Below are 25,758 nucleotides of genomic sequence, written 5' to 3' on the forward strand. Positions count from 1 at the left end.
TTTTTTCTTGAGATGTTGAAAATAAGTCTATTCTTCAAAACTCTTATGTGGGGTTTTTTTTTCGTGATAGCTAATGTTGTTCTTTTGTTCTTTCATCTTGAATAAGTTTGTTATTTGGTGGATAAGTTGTTCTTCTGCAGATCGTGACAAGAGAAGGTTGACTACAAAGTTTACCAATTAAAATCCCGGATCCATATTAAGTAAGTCGTTGTCCATATTGTCCACGATGATTTTCATATATATTTGATATTTTGTGTCTGTACTGTTAATGCCTCTAACGAAACACATTCAGTAAAGTAACGAATCAGCCAAATTAGTTCTTACATGCTTGAATTATAAGTGTGTTGCAACTTTCGTCTGCTTTGAAAATTGATGAATTTAATCTTCAGCTTTATGAATGATAAGTTTAATGCGCAGCACATCAGCAGCTATGAAGACTCTAATTACGTTACACAAAAGAAACACAACGTTAAAATGTAACACACACAGAAACGAACTATAATATAACAATGACTATATTCTGACTTGGTACAGGACATTAATTAAAGAAAAAAATGGTGGGTTAAACCTGGTTTTGTGGCATGCCAAACCTTCCATTGATACATTTAATATTTTGTGTCTGTACTGTTAATGCCTCTTATGAAACACATTTATTTATATTATGAAACAGCCAAATTAGTTCTTACGCGCTTGACTTATAATTCCAAATTGTGTTTCAACTTTTATCTGCTTGGAAAGTTAATGACTTCAATCTTCAGCTTTATAAATATTAAGTTGTATGTTCAGCAGATCGGCAGCTATGAAGACTATAATTACGTTAATGTACTTTCAGAATGAATTCTCGTTAGAATACTATGACATTTCATAAACAGTGTATTTACAAAACTTTTTGGGCGTTTGATACGAGCTCAACTGACTAGTCTCATGTAGGCAATGTAAGCAATGAATGTTGTTGTTAAATTTCATATATGCTTTTTGTGCTTCTTTGTTAACTATTTGTTTGTTTTTGTTCTGGTTAAGATTGTGACACGGTAATGACTGCTGTACCCCTATTTTGACAATTTTACATGTTATGTCTGTTTTCGTCACACATCGTCGTAAATATAAATTATTTGATGTAACTGTCATACAAGTGTGAGGTTTAGTGCTGTACAACCAGGTTCAATTCACCATTTTCTTCTTTTGAAAATGGCTGTACCATGTCAGGAATATGACAGTTGTTGTCCATTCGTTTGATGTGTTTTGTCATTCGATTTTGCCATTGGATTGGGAACTTTCCGTTTTGAATTTTCCTCGGAGTTCAGTATTTTTGTGATTTTAATTTATGTATGTGTGGGTTTTTATTGCATTTAAAATATCTGTGATGTATATATTATATAATCAAATACGCTATTAATTGTCAGCAATGTTTCCAAAAAAACGATCGTATATTCTTCTGCATAATAAGAAACAACTTTGATGGAAACCAGTTCTCTACTGACCAGGGCTCGATAATTTCTCACTGGTTTTTACTGTTTACCGACTTAATCGTGCAAACTAATTCATAACCTTTTGATTGATCAAAGTTGACCTTATTTGACATAAAGGACCTGATTGGTTGTTTCCTATAATGACATCACCTTGGGGCATGCTTGATTCACATGCTAAAATATTCCAAATTTGAATACAACTTGACCAGTTCTCGATAATGTTATAAAATCTTCAGAATAAAAATAAGATAAGAACTATGATGTCTATTTGATAAAATGAACATTTTACTGATAATTGACATTTAGATTTAACTGAAATGGTAATATATTCACAGACATTCAGAGATTCTAAATTTGATCTAAATGTGTATTGTTCGGAAAACTATTTTTTCCGTAAAATATGTTCATAGATCATTATTCCTCACACTGCACACACACATTGCAGTACCACGGCTCATCATTGACATATGAAACACCCAAACCGGAATATACATGAAGGGACAAGCAAGTTTATCCAAAAATATATTGATTACATAAAAATAGCGGCGGTCAAGTGAAAATATGAACGGGCTCTAGGGGGACAAAACAGGATGATACAAACGCCCTAGATTGAATTACTGTAGGAATCACATAATTTGAATTGTAAATGAACTTATAATCGATCAATATTATTTCAAACTACAAAATATTTAATTAAAGTTTTTTTTAGACCAGATTCCACGAGCGATCTTTTTAACTTCGGTTCACCACTGTCGATTCATCGTCTGCTATTTATTTCCAGTTCAGTTAAGATCATGCAAAATGTACATTTCCTGTAAAGCCCCCTTTAAGGTATAAAAAACAAAAATGTTTTAATTCAAAAGTGTTTTATTTCCATTAAAAAAAATCATTTCTGTAGCGTGTTATCGAGCACTGGTCAGGGGAGTCTATAATGAATATATTGAAAAATCGTTTGATAAATCTGCCTTGGATATACCTATTGTATTTAAAGTTACTCATAAAATTGAGAATGGAAATGGGGAATGTATCAAAGAGACAACAACCCGACCATAGAAAAAACAACAGCGGAAGGTCACCAACAGGTCTTCAATGTAACGAGAAATTCCCGCACACGGAAGTGTCCTTCAGCTGGCCCCTAAACAAATATATATACTAGTTCAGTGATAATGAACGCCATACTAATTTCCAAATTGTACACAAGAAACTAAAATTAAAATAATACAAGACTAACAAAGACCAGAGGCTCCTGACTTGGAACAGGCGCAAAAATGCGGCGGGGTTAAACATGTTTATGAGATCTCAACCTTCCCCCTATACCTCTAGTCAATGTAGAAAAGTAAACGCATAACAATACGTACATTTAAAAATCAATTCAAGAGGAATCCGAGTCTGATGTCAGAAGATGTAACCAAAGAAAATAAACAAAATGACAATTATACATAAATAACAACAGACTACTAGCAGTTAACTGACATGCCAGCTCCAGACTTCAATTAAACTGATTGAAAGATTATGATTTCATCATATGAATATCAGGCACAATCCTTCCCGTTAGGGGTTTAGTATCATACCATCATAACATATATGATAAGAACATAACCCGTGTCAGGCCAACAACTGTTTTTTTAATAAATGTGTTTAGTTCCGATGCAAAGACCCTATAAGCGAATCAATATTAACGCCAAAATATGCAATCTTTAATGACCTGACAACAGTATCGTAACTATATCCCTTCTTGATAAATCTATTTATAGGTTTTGTTAATTTCTGCGGTGAATACTGACATTTTTGTGCTTTATAAAGAATATTTCCATAAAAAAATTGGATGTGAAATACCTACACGTATAAGAAGTCTGCATGTTGAGCTATATTTACGAATGATGTCCTTATACCGATGATAAAATTTAGTAAATGTTTTGACTAGTTTGTGATATCGAAAACCCTGGTGTAATAATTTTTCAGTAATACATAAATTTCTCTCGTTAAAATCTAAAACATTGTTACAAACACGAGCGAATCGTACAATTTAAGATATATAAACACCGTAAGATGGTGACAAGGGAACGTCACCATCTAAAAATGGATAATTGACGATAGGAAATGAAAAATCATCTCTTTTATCATAAATTTAAGTATTAAAAGCTTTCCGTTAGAGATATAGATATCAAGATCGAGGAAAGGGCAGACATTAAATTATTTCAACCACAGACTTACTCTGAAAGTCAGCAGTAAAATTGTAAATTAGTTTTATTACTTATTTGGTGGAAAAGTGAAAATCATATTAAGCTTTCTTCTATAAATATTCTAATGAGTGTAACAACTATGTTGCAATGAACTGTATCATTTCATTTTGAATGGCTGCAGTTATTAAGCTTCGAACTTGATGTTTATTTTTGTATGTTTTAAGGTAAAACAGATAAATATACAAAACCTTAAGTCTTAATTAACATGTTGAAATATGACCAAACGAGTTAATTTATCGTTAACAACTGAGCACCTATGATGAACCGTATGTAGACAAAACGCTTATGTAAAAGGCTGGTTTCTTTTATAAAATAAAGATATGTTATGCGCAATTATTTTTGACCTGGGCTACGCCAGCTTCCTTATAACTTCCTACTGTTTACTTTCCTTCGTTAGAATTGCTTTTTGCTAATGTAGGACCCGAATACATATCAAACTTAGATGATAGTAAGAAGAAAGTACATAATCGGCATACAACGTGCCAAGAAGTGGGTGATTAACATATTGCATTTGGAGAAAAAATGTTTTCCAAATATAACTAACACGACGTTTATGAACAACATAAGCCAGGCTTTTTTTCATTAGCAACAGTCAATCTTGATTCAAATTATAGAGTTTCTTTTTAATTTTATATTTGTTTAAAGAAAGGGAATATACAGCTGATATATTGCACTTAAGAAAAGAAAAAGCATTGAAATGGTCATTTCTCCCTCTTTCTGTTTTATGGTCTTGAAAATGCATGGTTGCAAATAATAAATGAAGGTCTAACAAAAGAATATTATCAGACATTGTTTGTTTGTATATTACAGATACATCAAGGCAAACGAGGAAAACAGTTGCAAAAACATCTTATAAAATGTTGATCTCATTAAATGTTATAGTGTTTATATGCTTACTATCAACGGATTTGGTCAATGGATGTCCTTCACCTTGTTCGTGTAATGCAGCTGAAGGTCTTAAATGTAATTTTAAGAATTTGACGGATATACCTCGAAATATTCCTTCAAATACAATAAGTCTGTAAGTACTGTATATTATGTATACTGTGACCAAAGATAGATCGAATGCTATATATTATTAGGATTATTTATTGCTGCTAAAATGTCATAAATCAATTAACAAGGTGCAAATCAATGTTAAAACAGTCGAACTGTAAAGAAATGGAAGTGTAAAATGAAATAATTTATAATAAAACAAATTACATCCAAGCTCCTTTGTTCTACCAGGATTGTTTTGAGTCGGATCACCCATACCAGACCACCCCAGCTTGACGTTCTTTGCATGCGTTCCTTTGTTCTGTAAACTTTTGGTGGGAATGTCAAATCGACTATAAAAGTTATTTACACGGAAAAGACTATCTATCAAAATTTATGTAGAACAAATTCAGTGTCGCTGCTGGGATTCGAACTCAAGACCTTTAACCTATCAACCCACGACACATACAGATCCTACACCAGGATGACTGGATACCAACAATCAGTAATTAAACATACTTAAAGGGAGCAAGATACAAGTGGAGCGATTTGGCAGACCTTTTTTCAGTGTTTTTTTTTAACCTTTTTCGTAAATAAGCTGATTGTTCAATTTGATTTCACCCTTTTTCATAAGTGTGGCGAGTTGGTAAACAAGAGTGGGAGGATTTTTTAGAAAGTGGCGATTTAGTGTGGGCCGATTGGCCAGTGGGGCTAGCTAACTTGGTTTCATATTCAATTATCGTGTTAGGGGTCATAAAGGGTATTTTTTATATAGTAATATATAAAGTATATGATAATGGTTGTGTGGCGTTCTAAACTGGCTTTTATGAATTGAAAATGTTTTTTCGGCTAAACTAAAACAGTTGGGATGTTACATAGTTATCCCTCTCGGACTTAGATTGTCAGTGTGAGATCACCCTCTGGCCTCCGGTCATCGGGGTGAAATTACTCTGACACACCGCGTCCACATGGGATAACTATTACTGAATTGTTAATTTTTAGATATGCTACGGACACTAACTTTATTTTATCATACGACTAGACTATCTATGAAATTCGCCTATGACTCAATTATGTCCCTCTATAAGATTAAAAAATACACCATTCTCGAGTTAAAAGCTAATTACCAAACTACCTTTACTTTTCATCTAAATACCATTTTGAATTTTCCTCGGAGTTCAGTATTTTTGTAAATTTACTTTTTGCTGATAATAAATCGCGTGTTTTCTTTCACTTTTAAACGTGTCCTTATTTTAGCTATTTGTAATATACCGGTTAACCATCTTGGCTTGACAATTAAATGGTAGTATATCACCGAATGCATCATACCGAATAAAACATTTGACCGAAGTTTTTATAGCATCAGCAAATAAACGGATATTGATGGGGTTTGTGTTGCTCAATTTTTAGATTTTAATGTTTTGTTTTATATAAACTCATTAAAGATACCAGGACTAAATATTTTATATACGCCAGTCGCGCGTTTCGTCTACAAATGACTCATAAGTGACGCTCGAATCATGTGCTGTTGTATGACTTAATTATAATCCTGGTACCTTTGATAACTATTCCGGTCATGTGCTGTTGTATGACTTAATTATAATCCTGGTACCTTTGATAACTATTCCGGTCATGTGCTGTTGTATGACTTAATTATAATCCTGGTACCTTTGATAACTATTCCTGTCATGGCGATGCCAATTATTTTTGACTGATGAGTTTGCATGTCCCTGTGGTATCTTTCTTTTCTCTTCAATTATAATATTGTCTAACCTTTGGCACAAGAAACATAACATTTTCATTTTATACATTCAAATGCTATCCGTGCAATTGTTTGCTTATCCTTGTACTTAAACTATTGAAAAATGAGTTTTAAATACTTTCAGATCATTAAGAAATAATAGAATTACCTCAATTGGACCAAATGACTTATCAGGTTTAACACTCGTTAATTTTGTGTAAGTACTGCAGTAGATTTTTAAAATATAACATCAATGCAATTAGTTTGAAACGTTTAAAGAACTAATTTCTAAAACTAACGACACATAGCTCTTCAACTGTTTACGTAATAATACATGTTTAGCTTTCAAATATTCGGGTTAACGTTCATGAAGCTTCTTACAGAAACGCGTTTCTGAATCATGATATCTATAACGTGTTGTTTTCTTTTGTACGTGGTTTTGATATTTACAATGATCAACGTATCATAATATGATTTTAATGTACTAATGTACATAATATGAATAAAAATACTCATGCTTCGTTTATGATTTACAAAATTTTTATTAAAGAGATTTAAGTTTCAATGAAATCTTCAGTATAGATGCCGACGCATTTGCTGACATTAGGAAGTGTGTATCTATGTAGGTATTTTTCTTATTAGGATTTTCCTTTTTCCATGCGCTACGGTGTATCAAAATTATCAACCAAAGCTATAATTGAAATTGTTAGATTGTCAGAATATCGTTGAAGAAGATAATAAAGTGTTCATTTGATCATATGAAAAATTATTTTGTCACTAATTTGTGATAGTGATCGTAAAACGTATAAAGTGTCATTTTAAATGGTTCTTCGTCGTTGCTCTGTTGGATAATTTTTAGTGTAAAGGGCATACCTCTGTTAACAATCACTACCAACAAGTCATACACTATATACAGACAAGATGCTGTCACGAAACATCAGTTTTAATTCACTAAATGGATTTGCATATAATATATACTCCTGAAAATTTTGCTAAACAAAACCAATGCTAAAGAAAAGGAATGAATATAAGTATCTATAGATATTTTGGATAACATATACTTTCATCAGTATGATAATGACAGATTGTCTCCGCCTGTAGTACTAAAATGATTGATATTAAACATCAATTATAGATACTTAGCTTTATACAAGAAAAAATATTCAAATCATCATCAACGAAATCATATACACTATTAGTTGATACATCTTGCAATAGTATTAAAACCTTTGACTTTTCTGCAATTAACGCAAATATTCCCCATTCCAAGCATAAAACCAATTGAAAGAGTTGGTATTGCTTTGTTTCATAAAAAGTATGGCTAACGTAGAAACAAGTATCTTGTCTTATGGAGGGATAAATCCTATTCTATAAAGAATCAATCTGATTGACTAGGGAGACGGATTTATAAAAGTTTTTCCAAACTTGTTTCCGAATCCCATATTTGAACTTTATGTAACATTGTAATATTTGTCTTGACATTTTTCAATAATAAATACTGTTTAAACTAATCTGATTCAAACAAAACATTCTCTTCAACTGACGTTATCCATATGCTTGATTTCTTGATTGACAACATATTTGTAACATTTGCATTACGTGTGTTTCAGTGTCGGCATTTCAATGGGAACTAATTGCACCCCTCTTCTTGCCGACTTGTTCTTTTGTTATCGTAAGGCTGACTCATAATCATGCTACTATTGATAACCATTCATACAGGAACTTCTTCGGAAGAAAGATAGCAATATCCTTAAATTTTACTTTCCGCTATAAATATGATGTTCTGTCTTTTAAGAACACAACAATTGGTGACTATGTTGTACGCATCTATCCCATTGAACTAGAGATAAAGATTACAACAGATACAGTTGAATTTGCCTCATATCATGACTTGCATCTAGAAATTTCACAAAATATTTCATTGCATATAAGAAAATAACCATCATTCGAAGTTAACCAATCAAATTTCTCCCCTTATTTTATCTGTGTACAAGATTTAGTCACCTGGTACGTTTGATAACTATTTACACCACTGGGTCGATGCCACTGCTGGTGGAAGTTTCGTCCCCGAGGGTATCACCAGCCCGGTAGTCAACACTTCGGTGTTGACATGAATATCAATAATGTGGTCATATTTACAAATTTCCTGTTTACAAAACTATGATTTTTTCGAAAAACTAAGGATTTTCTTATCCCAGGCATAGATTACCTTAGCCGTATTTGGCACAACTTTTTGGAATTTTGGATCCTCAATGCTCTTCAACTTTGTACTTTTTTGGCTTTATAACTATTTTGATATGAGCGTCACTGATGAGTCTAATGTAGACGAAACGCGCGTGTGGCGTACATAATTATAATCCTGGTACCTTTGATAACTATTAGTCACCATGTAACCTCAAGATAACAAAATATTCTATAGAAATCCCAAATAAAAATGATGGTGTTTTGAAATACCCAAGGCATTTGTTTATGACACAGAAATGTTTTACTGCAATAAAATGTAGGATTAATTACCTACAACTGTCAAATTCAAGGGAATTTTGTTTTCGACCTACTTTCGTTTACAACCGGATGTGGCGTACCATGATTTGGTGGTTTTATACCTTAACCCAAGAGTTTGAAATAGCGAAATTGAGATCATCCCTTCGTAGTTTTTACAGACGCCTCCATGAGTAGGATGACCATATGCCATTTCACAGATGGTATTGTATATGATCCGGCGTTTTGCATTTGCGCCGATCTGCATTTCATTTGTGCCGATTTTTTCTTTCATTTGCGCCGATTTTTTTTCATTTGCGCCGATTTTTTTACAGGTAAATAACAGGTAAATTACAGGTGAAATGATATAAGAAGATGTGGAATGAATGCCAATGAGACAACTCTCCATCCCAGTAATGTTATTTTCATTTATCATTTAAGACCTCTTCCGTTAGCCAGTTTTACATATGTAATGAATTGTCAATCATAACATGTATATAACTGTTGTCTCCTGCTTAATATCAAGAAGTAAAAACCTAAGATAAAAGTACTTTGTTTATACTAAAATGACGAATTAAAAATATATGTACAGCATTCAAATCCATAAAAACGGAATGCATTCAAATCATAAATCTGTTCTTGCCGAGTATCATAGGCAACACATCTAATATATCCCTTTCTTATGATTTCGTCTCTTCTATATTTGGCGTAATTGTCATCTTTATCATCAGGCTATTAAACCAAGAGTTCCAAATGGTGAAGTTGAAATCATCCCTTAGTTAATTTTATGGACGCCATCACGATTTGGTTGACCGTTATGGAATGTGTACTTGTACGTCGTCATCAGAAAGAGTGGAGCGTCAGACAATGTCAAACATGAAGCAGTCATCGATTTCATTTAGGGAAAAGAATGGTAACCCGAAACATTGGGATAGCCATTTACCAATTGCAATGTCACTTGCATTGATTAGTCTTTATACTCTGTGCTCAGCCAATATAAAAGTATGAACTTACCTGTAACTTACCAGTAAATCCAATTAGGAAAAAATATAAAATCGGCGCAAATGAAAAAATGAAATCGGCGAAAATGAAAGAATGAAAATTTTCAAAATCGGCGCAAATGTCATACGCCTATATGATACCTTTCCTTTTTTTTAGGTATATGACCTACCGAATTAAACTATTTTCCAGTTTTGTGATATCATGAGCAACACGATGGGTGCCACATGTGGAGCAGGATCTGCTTAACCTTCCGGAGCACCTTTTTTTTTACTGTCCCTCTAGTATTTTTTGCCGCTATTATTTCGATCTCCTGTATGTTTTGCAGATGACATAATAACATTAACGTTAGGCCATAATGTATACCAATATATGTACTCGGAAATAAGACCAAAGTATATGAATGACATTAGATAATAAAATAATTCACTTTTAAAAACAAATCCAGTATCTGCATTCTTATTCAGTATGTTTAACTTAATCATGATTATTGATTTTACTTCAAGAAATTTACAAGGAAACAACTTAGTTAGTTTACCAGGAGATCTTTTTTCGTCGGTCATTAAACTTTCGGTTTTGTAAGTATTTTTTATGTACACCTTAGATTTGATTTTATCATAAATTCAATTGTAAATTTAATGACGTTAATTTCGTCAAACACTTCATATCTTCACTTACATCGAGAAATTGAATTGAGGATCGGTTGAAACAAAATTGTAACACAGTGATGATAATTGTAACCATATTTTGATACTTTTTAACCGATTATGTTTGTTTTATTCATGCATTGTTGTAAAAATATAGGTGAGAGGTCAAAGCTGAAGGCTGAAGACAGATATGTTCCAATTGTCGTAGCTGCAATCCCGCTTCTTTTCCCCCGAATTTTACCTATTGAATCAGACTAATCAGCGCGTTGGTACTTACATGAGTACCACGAATGATGCAAAATGTGGAGCAGGATCTACTTAACATTCTGGAGGACATAAAATCACATTTATTTGGTGGGTTTCGTGTTAATCAGTCTTTTGTTTTCTATATTGTGTTTTGTGTACTGGTGTTTGTCTGTTGGTGTTCGTCATTTTTTGACGAGGCGTTGTCAGTTTATTTTCAACTTATGAGTTTTACTGTTCTTTTAGTATCATTCACCTCTCTTGTATTTGAGTATCAGTGTGGTTTTTTTTTAAATATTGTCGTGCATAATTAGCAAAATTGATTTACTTACAGATTATTACAGAAAAACAGACTGATAAGTTTATCGGATGAACTATTTTCATTGAACCCATCACTTTTTTCTTTGTAAGTGTGTATATTGTTTATTTCAGCTGTAAACAAGTACTTGTTATTGATTATATAAGTAAGTTAATCACTAACGTTCTTCAAAATTAACATGCTTACTATCAACTCATCAGACTTCACTACTTTCTTTTTTAGACAATTCACGAAAAGAGACCAAAGAGCACAGATATTAACAACTATAGATCACCGTACGGCCTTAAAGAATAAATAACACCCATACCGCATAATCCGCTTTAAAAGACCCCGATAGGAAAAAGATAAAATATTTTAACAGAGAAAACAAGCAGCCTTTGTACAAAATATGAATGAAAGGAAATATGATACACTATGTTGTTTTGTGTACAGTTGTTTATCTGTTTATCTGTTTGTCTCTTTCCTTTTTAGTCATGGCTTTTTCAGTTTATTTTTTACTAATAAGCTCGAATATTCGTTTGATATCCCTCGCCTCTATTTTGTTGCATACATCGAGTAAAATTCTCAATGTGTTCGTTCACTTAAGTTTGAGCAGGTTACAAGTTACTCTTATACAATGATTTTTCTTTAACAGTTTAAGTAATTGTATTTTAATTAAGCAGGTTCTTACATTTTTGCACATAATTGATTTTCTTTTCAGAGATTTATCATCTAACAACTTAACAACTTTACCAAATAATCTTTTTTTGACAAACATCAACTTGATGTTATTGTAAGTATGATTAAGACTTTATCTTGACATAGTTTGTATTGTATATTTAATAACTTACATTGAAAAGTAAATGTTTCAGTTCGAAGCACTATCAGTGAAAACAAAAAATACATAGAGATCGACATTTAAATTTTTTATTTATTCAGGCATCAGTGCTTTATTTGAATGTTCCTTTACGGCCATCATTAATGATAATTCTTGTAGAACATTACAGGGTAACATATTAATGGGTTGTAAAAGGCCTGTTATCATCGCTAAAAAAAATTGATTGATTGATTGATCATTGGCATTTAACACAACTTTCAGCGCTTTAAGCTATAGTGTCAGTAAATATTAATTATATGAGTATCAATATCGGAATTTTTTCTTGAATAATCATAATAATTAATTTACTTCCAGAACTTTATCAAATAACAACATTGTAAGTTTACCAGGTGGTCTGTTAGCGAATACAAAAGTTGACGAGTTGTAAGTATGATTTATTTTTTAGCTCACCTGGCCTAAAAGCTTTTTCCATTACTTTGTGTCTGGCGTCCGGCGTCCGTCGTCCTGCGTCATTAACCTTTACAAAAATCTTCTCCTCTAAAACTACTGGGCCAAATTAAACCAAACTTGGCCACAATCATCATTGGGGTATCTAGTTAAAAAAAATGTGTCCGGTGACCCGGCCAACCAACCAAGATGGCCGCCATGGCTAAAATTAGAACATAGGGGTAAAATGCAGTTTTTGGCTTATAACTCAAACCCAAAGCATTTAGAGCAAATTTTCAAAAGAATGGGTTGCTGTCCCTGAATTGGTAATTTTAAGGAAATTTTGCTGTTTTTGGTTGTTATCTTGAATATTATTATAGATAGAGATAAACTGTAAACAGCAATAATGTTCAGCAAAGTAAGATCTACAAATAAGTCAACATGACCGAAATGGTCAGTTGACCCTTTTAGGCGTTATTGCCCTTATACTAAATTTTTAACCATTTTTCGTAAATCTTAGTTATCTTTTACAAAAATCTTCTCCTCTGAAACTACTGGGCCAAATTAATCTAAACTTGGCCACAATCATCTGTGGGGAATCTTCTTTAAAAATTGTGTCCGGTGACCCAGCCATCGAACCAAGATGGCCGCCACGGCTAAAAATAGAACATAGGGGTAAAATGTAGTTTTTGGCTTATAACTCAAAAACCAAAGCATTAAGAGCAAATCTTACAGCAGTAAAATTGTTTATCAGGTCAAGATCTATCTGCCCTGAAATTGTCAGATGAATCAGACAACCCATTGTTGGGTTGCTGCCCCTGAATTGGTAATTTTAAGGAAATTTTGCTTTTTTTGGTTATTATCTGAAATATTATTATAGAGATAAACTGTAAACAGCAATAATGTTCAGCAAAGTAAGATTTACAAATAAGTCAACATTTGGAAATGGTCAATTGACCCCCTAAGGAGTTATTGTCCTTTATAGTAAATTTTTAACAATTTTCATAAAATTTGTAAATTTTAACTAATATTTTCCACTGAAACTACTGGGCCAAGTTCATTATAGATAAAGATACTTGTAAGCAGCAATAATGTTCATTAAAGTAAGATGTACAAACACATTACCATCACCAAAACACAATTTTGTCATAAATCCATCTGTGTCATTTGTTTAATATTCACATAGACCAAGGTGAGCGACACAGGCTCTATAGAGCCTCTAGTTGAATTAATGATTTTCTTTCTTTCTTTTTTGCTAAAATTCAGACAAAACATATGTTTGTTTTTTATGATTGTTGTTGTATCTTATATATCTCTTCCTCTCAACATTTTAACATTTTCCCTCAATAACGTGAAAACGACAGACAGGAAAGGTACAAGACATAGGCATTAACCTGATATCAAATTTGATATTTTAGTGAAATTTACAATAACCCATTGCAATGCTGCCTCATGAAAGATTTCTTAGAATGGGCTGCAAATGAACCAGGTCTGCTTTATGACGGATTATGTACTGATTTTAATACAACAAGTGAACTCAAAGATTTTGAAACTGCAAGTTGCATTATTTCAGGTAAGCAATAATTTCGTAAAAAATATTGGGGTAAGCTTAGTTTGATAGCGAGGAAAGAATCAAGAATGTAGCAAAGTATCCAATAATTTCGAACTCTTTGTAAATAGGCACAAATGAACTACAAACTATCAGGTATATTTGTTTCTCACGGTTATGCTCTGTATGAATAACCTAAGCTTTGGTTATTTGCTAACTTGATTTGGGGTTTTTAGTAAGGGTTCAGGTACAATTTATCAGGTTCAGATACTTTACAACTGAGATCAAGTTTCAGTTTATATATCCTTCTATTTGATAACATTTCCAATTGGTAAAATTACATTAATTTTGAGCTATATTTAATTTTGCAGACAAAAATGATAGTTTATCTTTATTTCTTAGAATAGTTTAAGTAACAATAATTATTTAGTTGCTTGAATCAAAAGGAAAGTTGAATATTTCTGACATGAGTAAAGTTGAAGAACTAATCATTTAGGAGATAACTGTATCGCATTTTAAGGGTGACCTTCGTAAAACGTAGATTTTACTGTCGAAAATTGAGTTTACCTAATGACGCGGAGCGGAAATAGGTAAACGGATATTTGCTACAGTAAAATCAAGTTATACGAGGTAAAATTGATTATGGAAATGGGGAATGTAACCAAGAGACAACAACCCTACCATAGTACAGACAACAACAGATCATCACCTTCCTGTCTTCAATGCAGCGAGAAATTCCCGCACCCGGAGGCGTCTTTCAGCGGGCGTCCTTACGAATGCAAAGCTTAAATACAATACAGTTGTCTCCATTCTAATGCCAAATATGAAAATAAATGTCATTTAACAAATATTTTGGCTTAAAAAAAAGCATAAATGAAAAAGTCCACGAAAGGGTTGCATCGTCTTTAGCATCTAAACAATGTGACGTCATATGTATACTATAGATGTCAAACATAAATACTAAACGTTTTTTTAACTTTTCGAACGCTTCAGAATGGTTTCAATATAGATACAAAGAAGATTGTGAGACTCAAAATGTGACTAGCTTGTTTAATTTTTTGAGAAATTACATACCCCGACATAAATAGGAATTCAAAATGGTGGCGCTCTTAGTAATAGACTGGGAGAACATGGAATCTAAAACCTCAAAATATTTGTCAACGTCCAATAAAAATGATTGTTACAAAATAATTGCATAAGAATCCAAATTTTACTGTTTTTAGGTATATATGAATAGATGAATCCTGTTTAAACAATAAATATTGAACCCTTACTGCAGTAAAACCAACCAAGAATACAAGTGGCTTATTTATGTATTTTATGGTGCATTTTCAATATACTTCTTTAACATGTTAAGTGAAAATTTACAATTAATACCTGTCGTTTTAAAAATCTTCTTTTGATATTTCATATTATTTTCATCTTATTCATATCAATATGAAAATTGTAAAAAATAAGGATGGCAGAAAATTGTTCCTGACACTACAGGGAGATAAGTCAGTTAAACGTTTTAATTACGTAATGTTGTACAGGGAATATTAAGCTTCTCGGAGATCAAAATTGGTGTTTGTCAAACTGCTATATAACCAGTGGAATTTTTCTGATAAAATGGTTGGTCCAAAATTTGTGAAATTTTTATATTTTTGTTGAAGGGTCAAAAGTAAATCCTTTGTCAAAATTTAAGGAAAATTAAACGAGCCAAATTAATTTTAGTGCAAGTGTTGGGTACCACCTTAAGTTGACAAACAAAACTTTACGACAAAAAAGATGATTTCAGCTTTCCAATTGTGAACTTTCCATTTCTAAGTAGCAACATTCCAGCAGCACCTGCATACGGGGTATATATCTCCCAATTGATACGATATTCCTGTGCTTGCATTTCCTATCATGATTTTCTTGATAGAGGGTTGCTACTCACAAGGAAGCTATTAAACCAAGAGTTACAAATGGTGAAGTTGAAATCATCCCTTCGTAAATTTTTCGGACGCCATCACGAGTTGGTTAACCGTTATGGAATAACCGTTTCACAAAAAAATATCGGATAATCAAGAAATATTATCAGATATTAATGCAATTAGTTGAATGCTGAGTATTATAAAGTTTCAAAAACAACCACAGTATTACCCCAGTGATTATGTTCCTTACGTCGTAACTACAATCCCCTTCCCTTTCATGAATGTGACCTACCAAATTAGACTATTTACCGGATTTGTAATCACATAAGCAACACGACGGGTGTCACGTGTGGAGCAGGATCTGCTTACCCTTCCGGAGCACCTGATATCACCCCCGGTTTTTGGTGTTGTTTATTCTTTAGTTTTCTATGTTGTGTCATGTGTACTATTGTTTTTCTGTTTGTCTCTTCATTTTTAACCATGGCGTTGTCAGTTTGTTTTAGATTTATGAGTTTGACTGTCCCTTTTGGTATCTTTCGTCCCCCTTTTTTTTGACATCATGAAATAACTAGCTGCGAAATTAAAAACAAATATCAAATATTCAATAATGGAATACAAGCATCACACTAAAATCTTAGAAATTAATCCTTACAATAGTTTATTTTCAGATTCACAACATTCTCGAAAAAATAAATAAATCATAGGAGAAAGAATAATTTACTAATTTTGAACGTACATATCCAATAAACTATTTAAAAGTAAATATAACTTTCTAATTTTATTCTCTTTCGATTTACTGAGAAAATACAAAGATAAAATTTTTTATGGGGATATGATTTGGTAATATTTCTTCGTGAAAGTATTGAAAGAAAACACTGAATATAATATACAATGTATTGATACATTGTGGTCTCAAACGTCTTTTTGCCACTCTTTAATTTTGACAAGAAATAACCAGGGAACATTCGGTATCATTGATTTAATTGTACAATGGGGTGACCAGAGTACAAGTTGTTGTTCTTTGTCAAATATAGCCTAAAATAGCCAAAACTTGTGACAATGTTTAATATTTATCAAACGTTATTGTTGTAAGTGTATATAACTTACGACATTTCGTAGAAATGTACTGTACAGTATAAAACAAAGTTAACAGACAGTAGTATGGTTATATATTCATATTCACAGACAGTAGTCACTTTTATTACTATCATCATCATCATTATCATCATCATAAGAAGTACTCTTACGAGATTTTAGTATATAGCAGGCGCTTTTCTTAAGAGAATTATTTGCAACTCAGGTGCAAAAATATTAATTTCTATACCTTTGCCCTATCGACGATTAATTGTGCAAAGTTCCTTAAGATTTTATTGTTTACCTTAATTTGATACTTCTCAATAGATTGATGAGATGTGAACAAAGACAAAAAAAACTATTGATGACGAAATCAAAAACAAATGTTCCGGTAAATTCAAGTAAGAAGAATTGGCTGCTCAAACTATTGTAACTGATTTATAACGTGCAAAAACGTGCAAAAACATCTATACAAATTGCAATTATTCCTATGAGGCCACCGCAGTAGGACTTGCTTGATACGAAAACTGATACTAGGGAAGAAGAAGCTTGAACTTCATTTTCATTCACTTATTTGGTACGCACAAAATAATTCATAAACATGTTTGAGGTAAAACAAAGAATAGGATTTAAATGAATTCGAGTTGTCGTTTTGTAAGAAAATAAGGTAGAAGGGAGTTCGTGAATTATTTTGACAAAATTGAACCAAAATGGCTGCAGTAATGATGAATAATTGTTCATTATTTTTGCAATAGTTGATGGAGGATGAGCCCTTGGTTCAACTCGTCTTGTTCTGTGTCATGTGGAGAGGGCATCAGAATCTGAAACAGGACATGTGACAATCCTCCACCAAATGCCGGTGGATTGCTTTGTTTTGGTTCCGAAAATAAAACATCAGTCTGTATTACCAATGTTATTTCAACTGATCGGGCGGAGCTAGGTTTTAATTTGCATAAGGACAGTCTATTTGAAGATGTGTGTGATAAGGATGATTGCCGTTATAATTATAACTGATTTCTAATCACCTATCAGTGTCATCAAAGGAATTTACAAAAGAATTACTGGACACTTCATTGATGAGTTTATCCTAATACACCTATCTATAGATGGACTGGTTTATTATGAGCGAAACGGTTAAACTCCGCCCAGTCAAGTGAAATAAATCGAGTAATAACTTAGGAGAATGTCCAGGTAAATCGATTAAAATTATCAGATTAAAATAAACATGTAAAAGATAAGTTCTTGATTTATTTTAGTAGATTGAACCAAACTGACTGCTAAAAAAAAATAACTGTTCATTATTTTTGCAATAGTTGATGGAGGATGGAGCCCTTGGTTCAACTCGTCTTGTTCGGTGTCATGTGGAGAGGGCGTCAGAATCCGAAACAGGACATGTGACAATCCCCCACCATCTGGAAGTGGACAACATTGTGTTGGTTCCGAAACTGAAAAATCAATCTGCAACTTAGGAAAATGTCCAAGTATATTAATTATAAATACAACAGATTAAAACAAATATTACCTAATAATTTAATTATTAACCAAAGTGGAACAATTTTTAAAATATCTTATTAATAAAAACCTATTTATATCTTTTATCATAAACTGTTAAAAAATATTTGAACCATAATAATGAAAACCCTCGCAGACACAAGGCTGATATTTGAATACGCCAGACGCACGTGTCGTCTAGATGAGACTCATGATAAGCATTCAAATTAGATTAGTTTGGGAGCAAAAGTTAGTTAAAGAGTATGAAAATCTAAACATTACGAAAAATTGTACCTAACACAGTGAAGGCAATCTCTGTCCACGTTAATTTTTTTAGAGTTTCCGATAATTCAACATTTAAAAAACATGAACTAACAGAAAAAAGATTTAAGTAAAAGATAAGTTCTTGATTTATTTTAGTAGATTGAACCAAACTGACTGCTAAAAAATAAATAACTGTTCATTATTTTTGCAATAGTTGATGGAGGATGGAGCCCTTGGTTCAACTCGTCTTGTTCGGTGTCATGTGGAGAGGGCGTCAGAATCCGAAACAGGACATGTGACAATCCCCCACCATCTGGAAGTGGACAACATTGTGTTGGTTCCGAAACTGAAAAATCAATCTGCAACTTAGGAAAATGTCCAAGTAAATTAATTATAAATACAACAGATTAAAACAAATATAACCTTATAATTTAATTATTAACCAAAGTGGAACAATTTTTAAAATATCTTATTAATAAAAACCTATTTATATCTTTTATCATAAACTGTTAAAAAAATATTTGAACCATAATTATGAAAACCCTCGCAGACACAAGGCTGATATTTGAATACGCCAGACGCACGTGTCGTCTAGATGAGACTCATGATAAGCATTCAAATTAGATTAGTTTGGGAGCAAAAGTTAGTTAAAGAGTATGAAAATCTAAATATTACGAAAAATTGTACCTAACACAGTGAAGGCAATCTCTGTCCAAGTTAATTTTTTTAGAGTTTCTGATAATTCAACATTTAAAAAACATGAACTAACAGAAAAAAGATTTAAGTAAAAGATAAGTTCTTGATTTATTTTAGTAGATTGAACCAAACTGACTGCTAAAAAATAAATAACTGTTCATTATTTTTGCAATAGTTGATGGAGGATGGAGCCCTTGGTTCAACTCGTCTTGTTCGGTGTCATGTGGAGAGGGCGTCAGAATCCGAAACAGGACATGTGACAATCCCCCACCATCTGGAAGTGGACAACATTGTGTTGGTTCCGAAACTGAAAAATCAATCTGCAACTTAGGAAAATGTCCAAGTAAATTAATTATAAATACAACAGATTAAAACAAATATTACCTTATAATTTAATTATTAACCAAAGTGGAACAATTTTTAAAATATCTTATTAATAAAAACCTATTTATATCTTTTATCATAAACTGTTAAAAAAATATTTGAACCATAATTATGAAAACCCTCGCAGACACAAGGCTGATATTTGAATACGCCAGACGCACGTGTCGTCTAGATGAGACTCATGATAAGCATTCAAATTAGATTAGTTTGGGAGCAAAAGTTAGTTAAAGAGTATGAAAATCTAAACATTACGAAAAATTGTACCTAACACAGTGAAGGCAATCTCTGTCCAAGTTAATTTTTTTAGAGTTTCTGATAATTCAACATTTAAAAAACATGAACTAACAGAAAAAAGATTTAAGTAAAAGATAAGTTCTTGATTTATTTTAGTAGATTGAACCAAACTGACTGCTAAAAAATAAATAACTGTTCATTATTTTTGCAATAGTTGATGGAGGATGGAGCCCTTGGTTCAACTCGTCTTGTTCGGTGTCATGTGGAGAGGGCGTCAGAATCCGAAACAGGACATGTGACAATCCCCCACCATCTGGAAGTGGACAACATTGTGTTGGTTCCGAAACTGAAAAATCAATCTGCAACTTAGGAAAATGTCCAAGTAAATTAATTATAAATACAACAGATTAAAACAAATATTACCTAATAATTTAATTATTAACCAAAGTGGAACAATTTTTAAAATATCTTATTAATAAAAACATATTTATATCTTTTATCATAAACTGTTAAAAAAATATTTGAACCATAATAATGAAAACCCTCGCAGACACACGGCTGATAATTGATTACGCCAGACGCACGTGTCGTCTAGATGGGACTCATGATAAGCATTCAAATTAGATTAGTTTGGGAGCAAAAGTTAGTTAAAGAGTATGAAAATCTAAACATTACGAAAAATTGTACCTAACACAGTGAAGGCAATCTCTGTCCATGTTAATTTTTTTAGAGTTTCCGATAATTCAACATTTAAAAAACATGAACTAACAGAAAAAAGACACTAAGTAATTTATGGTTGTCAAGATTGGTCCATAAAAATGGCACTGTATTAAAAAAAAACATTGAGACGATGAGATAGTAAATTGTTCGTATCTTTTTACAGAATCATGCAGGCATTCAAACAAAAGAATCCGACAACAAACCAGAAGACGATTTGGACAATAGAGCAGGTAAATGTTCCCCTAATAACCTATGTATCAGTTATGACGAGCAGACATTATGGTTGACATCGACACAATTTTGGTTGTACTGTTTCAGTTATTCTCATACTTTCCTATTTTAAATATATGACGAAACAGGGCTAAGCACGGATTGGAAATCTCTGTTTTATTTCATTAATCAACTGTAGTCACCTATCAAGTGATCAGGGACGAATCCAATTCTTATTTATGAGATGTATCGATACTCTTTGTTACACCTGGACATGTAAAACTTATGGATGTCCGTTATTTGTTAGACACACTTAAAGTCATAAGAAACCTCAAATTAAAAAAAAATAAATGCATGTGTTTTTTTTATAACTCAATCGATAATTTTCATTATTAAACGTTTGTTCATATACTTTTATTTGAAGAAAATTCTGAAATTTGTTCATATTTAGAAGGAGTTTACTTTATTTTCATTGTTTCCTTCCAGGAAGCAATTCCCCCGACATATTTTCCGTATGCAAAGTCACCTTGTGACTCATTTCGTAAAAATCCGCTGATCGCAATACGCATGGCTGTACTTAAAATAAACTATCTGATTGTACATGTTAAACACGTGCTCAAAATCCAAGCTTTCTTTGTTGTTGTTGACAAACAGGTGACAATCGTTAAACTTCGGCTTCAAAACATGAACTTTAATTACCTGCCATATTTTCACAACAACACTGACCGATTGAAAAAAAAATTTACTATTGTACGAAATTTATGCGAAAAAATTTATAAAATCGTGCACAGAAGACTAAGTTTATTATGTTTGTACGCATTGGTTCAAAAATTGGAATAACATTAATTTTCACCGGTCACTCGTTTATTATGACTTTAAATAATATACTCTCGGACTAAGGCATATGCTTCATTGAAATTGATATATTGGGAAACTTTGTAAAACAGTATCACCCTAAGAATATCTTGAGATATTTATATGTTTATATTTATATATATTGAACATACAGCAAACAATTGCAAATTATGGTGTCGGGAAAATAACATTTTCATTTACGACTCGTAACTTATTTAATATTTTGGGTAGTTTTTAAATGAATTCAGCCATTCAACTGAGATGTTTTATAATATATTTCGCAAAAATACCCTTCCTCTTATAGTCAATCATGTATATCGTGAAGCGGAAAGCTTAAGGATGAATACTAAGGTGAAATTTAAAAAATCAAGAAACTAAAAGTAATACTACATTTTGAAAGAGCACCTGTTAAGAAACAAAATAAGCTAAAGATATTGATAGGTCATGGACTTCCTTTTCGAAATATTTCAGTTAAAAAAAGCGTGAAAAGGCAGCCTTGGACTTTTACCTTACATTTGCATTGGTATTATTTGAGTCTCAAATCGAAAGAACAAAAATTAGGAAATTGCTTAAATTTTTTAACACGGCCTTTTATTAGCTAATGAAGTCTTCTATACAAAAATAATTGGTGTTATGGGGTAAAATATTTTACCCTGTATTGATGGAAACATACCAAGGAGTCCGAACATTTGCCACCAATTACCAAAACCTGACCTAAGTACATCTTTAATAGCCTCATTTCTTAACATTGATTTCTACCTGATTATCTTACACAGGAGACTAGAATATTTGTCTAAATGTCTTGTAATTAAAACACAGTTTATCTTTTGTGTTTTATGTTGTGTTTTGAATACGTTTTTTCTATTTGTCTTATTCTTTTGTAGCCATGGCGTTATAAGTTTGTTCCCGCTGGTATTTGTCGTCTCGTTTTTATATGACACAAAACAGTGTGATTGCATAGTAATATACAATTAATGAGCGTCACTGATGAGTCTTATGTAGACGAAACGCGCGTCTGGCGTACTAAATTATAATCCTGGTACCTTTGATAACTATTGATGGGTAAATACTAGTAGATTAAACTTCTGATATCATTTTCCAAATGAACTTTTACAACGATTGATTTTTTATATGGAGTACAATGTAATAAATCATTATGTTCTCAGAAAATTTAATTATTATTATTTTTCTTCCAGGAAAAAAACAGCGAAAAAAGAAAGACAAGAACCCAAAAAGAAAGAACAACATTAATTTGTTTAATTGAAATCAACCACATATTGAAATAGTGTTGATTAAAAAAAACTGAGGGGAAATACAAACTTGGTTTTAATTTCATCATCACCCTGTATGGTTTTGTTCTACAATTTTTCTGGTTTAGTTTATTATATACTTTTGTAACATGTTATATTTATATGATTACATTTTGTGGGAATATTCATTGGTGACATGTGTTTTCATCTTTTGAATCATTGGTTTCTGTGCCTTTTTTTCTTTTCATGTTATTTTTTAAGTAACAAATAACATTTAAATGATTATATTGTGTGGGAATATTCATTGCTGACATTTGTTTTTATCTTTAAAATCATTGGTTTCTGTGCCTTTTTACTTTTTATGTTTTTGTTTGAATAACAAATAACATTTATATGATTATATTGTGTGGGAATATTCATTGTTGACATGTTTTTGCATCTTTTTAATTATTGGTGTATGTGCTATTTTTCTTTTCATGTTTTTGTTTAAGTAATATGTTACATTATTTGATGATATTTTGTGGGAATATTCATTGATTACTTGTGTTTGTATCTTCTGAATTCTAAAAATATTTGACTCTTTTTTTTCTTAATAAATGTGGTCCAAATTTATTAATATGTGTTTATTTTTGTTGCCATAGAAATATCAAATGAACAAGGCAAATAATTTAAAATACCGTAGATTTTCCCTAGCGCAATGTTAATTATGATACATATATACATGTGTATATACTCGTGACAACACAAATACATGTACATATACTCGTGACCACACATATACATTTACATATATTCGTGACAGCGTATGGCTATCAGCGAATACCGTTTTATATCGAAACAGCAATATTTAAAGTGTTAACGAGAGATAACAACAGTTTTGAATAAAGGTAACAGTGCCATATCGTTGTTCAAAAGTCATATATCGATTGGGAGAAAACAAATCCGGGTTACAAAATAAAACTGAGGGAAACACATCAACTATAGGTCGTGGAAGAGAACAACGAAACAACTTTTTTGAAATACCTGAGGCATAGAGTACTTTATCTGTATTTGGCAACACTTTTAGGAATTTTGGTCCTGAATGCTCTTCAACTTCGTACTTTATTTTGCCTTTTAAACTTTTTGGATTCTAGCGTCACTGATGAGTCTTTTGTAGACGAAACGCGCGTCTGGCGTATATACTGAATTTAGTCCTTGTATATATGATGAGTTTATTTACAACCACTGGGTCGATGCCACTTGTGGTGGAGATTCATTTCCCCGAGGGTATCACAAGCCTAGTATTGTGCTGACATGAATTGTCATTGCCGATATGGTTATATATTTATAAATTTACTGTTTACAAAATTTTGAGTTTTTATACGACCGCAAATTTTGAAAAAAATTTCGTCGTATATTGCTATCACGTTGGCGTCGTCGTCGTCGTCGTCGTCGTCGTCGTCGTCGTCGTCGTCGTCGTCGTCGTCGTCCGAATACTTTTAGTTTTCGCACTCTAACTTTAGTAAAAGTGAATAGAAATCTATGAAATTTTAACACAAGGTTTATGACCATAAAAGGAAGGCTGGTATTGATTTTGGGAGTTTTGGTCCCAACATTTTAGGAATTAGGGGCCAAAAAGGGCCCAAATAAGCATTTTCTTGGTTTTCGCACTATAACTTTAGTTTAAGTTAATAGAAATCTATGAAATTTTGACACAAGTTTTATAACCACAAAATAAAGGTTGGGATTGATTTTGGGAGTTTTATTTTCAACAGTTTAGGAATTAGGGGCCAAAAAAGGGCCCAAATAAGCATTATTCTTGGTTTTCGCACAATAACTTTAGTTAAAGTAAATAGAAATCAATGAAATTTAAACACAATGTTTATGACCACAAAAGGAAGGTTGGTATTGATTTTGGGAGTTTCGGTCTCAACAGTTTAGGAATTAGGGGCCAAAAAGGGACCCAAATAAGCATTTTTCTTGGTTTTCGCACCATAGCGTTAGTATAAGTGAATAGAAATCTATGAAATTTAAACACAAGGTTTATGACTATAAAAGGAAGGTTGGTATTGATTTTGGAAGTTTTGGTCCCAACAGTTAAGGAAAAAGGGGCCCAAAGGGTCCAAAATTAAACTTTGTTTGATTTCATCAAAATTGAATAATTGGGGTTTTTTAATATGCCGAATCTAACTGTGTATGTAGATTCTTAATTTTTGGTCCCTTTTTCAAATTGGTCTACATTAAGGTCCAAAGGGTCCAAAATTAAACTTAGTTTGATTTTAACAAAAATTGAAACCTTGGGGTTCTTTGATATGTTGAATCTAAAAATGTACTTAGATTTTTGATTATTGGCCCAGTTTTCAAGTTGGCCCAAATCGGGGTCCAAAATTAAACATTGTTTGATTTCATCAAAAATTGAATAATTGGGGTTCTTTGATATGCCAAATCTAACTGTGTATGTAGATTCTTAATTTTTGGTCCAGTTTTAAAATTGGTCTAAATTAAAGTGCAAAGGGTCCAAAATTAAACTAAGTTTGATTTTAACAAAAAATAAATTCTTGGGCCTCTTTGATATGCTGAATCTAAACATGTACTTAGATTTTTGATTATGGGCCCAGTTTTCAAGTTGGTCCAAATCAGGATCTAAAATTATTATATTAAGTATTGTGCAATAGCAAGTCTTTTCAATTGCACAGTATTGTGCAATGGCAAGAAATATCTAATTTCACAATATTGTGAAATAGCAAATTTTTTTTTAATTAAGAGTTATCTTTCTTTGTCCAGTATAGTAAGCAAGAAA

The 25,758-nt window shown here is 32.1% G+C and overlaps 1 protein-coding gene across 1 annotated transcript; it reads left to right on the plus strand.

Annotated features, from left to right (window-relative positions):
• Positions 1-11,860: 11,860 nt before the first annotated feature.
• Positions 11,861-23,078, plus strand: LOC134691689 (coadhesin-like). The gene is made up of 9 exons (XM_063552251.1): positions 11,861-11,886; positions 12,286-12,354; positions 13,776-13,930; positions 18,189-18,356; positions 18,845-19,012; positions 19,502-19,669; positions 20,159-20,326; positions 20,828-20,894; positions 22,926-23,078. Exons 1-8 carry the CDS (start codon positions 11,879-11,881, stop codon positions 20,887-20,889), a joined length of 966 nt encoding a protein of 321 aa, XP_063408321.1. The 5' UTR covers positions 11,861-11,878; the 3' UTR covers positions 20,890-20,894; positions 22,926-23,078.
• Positions 23,079-25,758: the final 2,680 nt, after the last annotated feature.

Source organism: Mytilus trossulus, chromosome 11 (genome assembly GCF_036588685.1).
Source record: "Mytilus trossulus isolate FHL-02 chromosome 11, PNRI_Mtr1.1.1.hap1, whole genome shotgun sequence".
Classification (NCBI taxonomy): Eukaryota; Metazoa; Mollusca; class Bivalvia; order Mytilida; family Mytilidae; genus Mytilus; species Mytilus trossulus.

Coding starts and splice junctions, on each gene's coding strand:
- LOC134691689 (XM_063552251.1), top strand. Junction 13,931..18,188: donor TGCAAGTTGCATTATTTCAG/GTAAGCAATAAT, acceptor TTTTTGCAATAG/TTGATGGAGGATGGAGCCCT. Junction 20,327..20,827: donor CAACTTAGGAAAATGTCCAA/GTAAATTAATTA, acceptor ATCTTTTTACAG/AATCATGCAGGCATTCAAAC.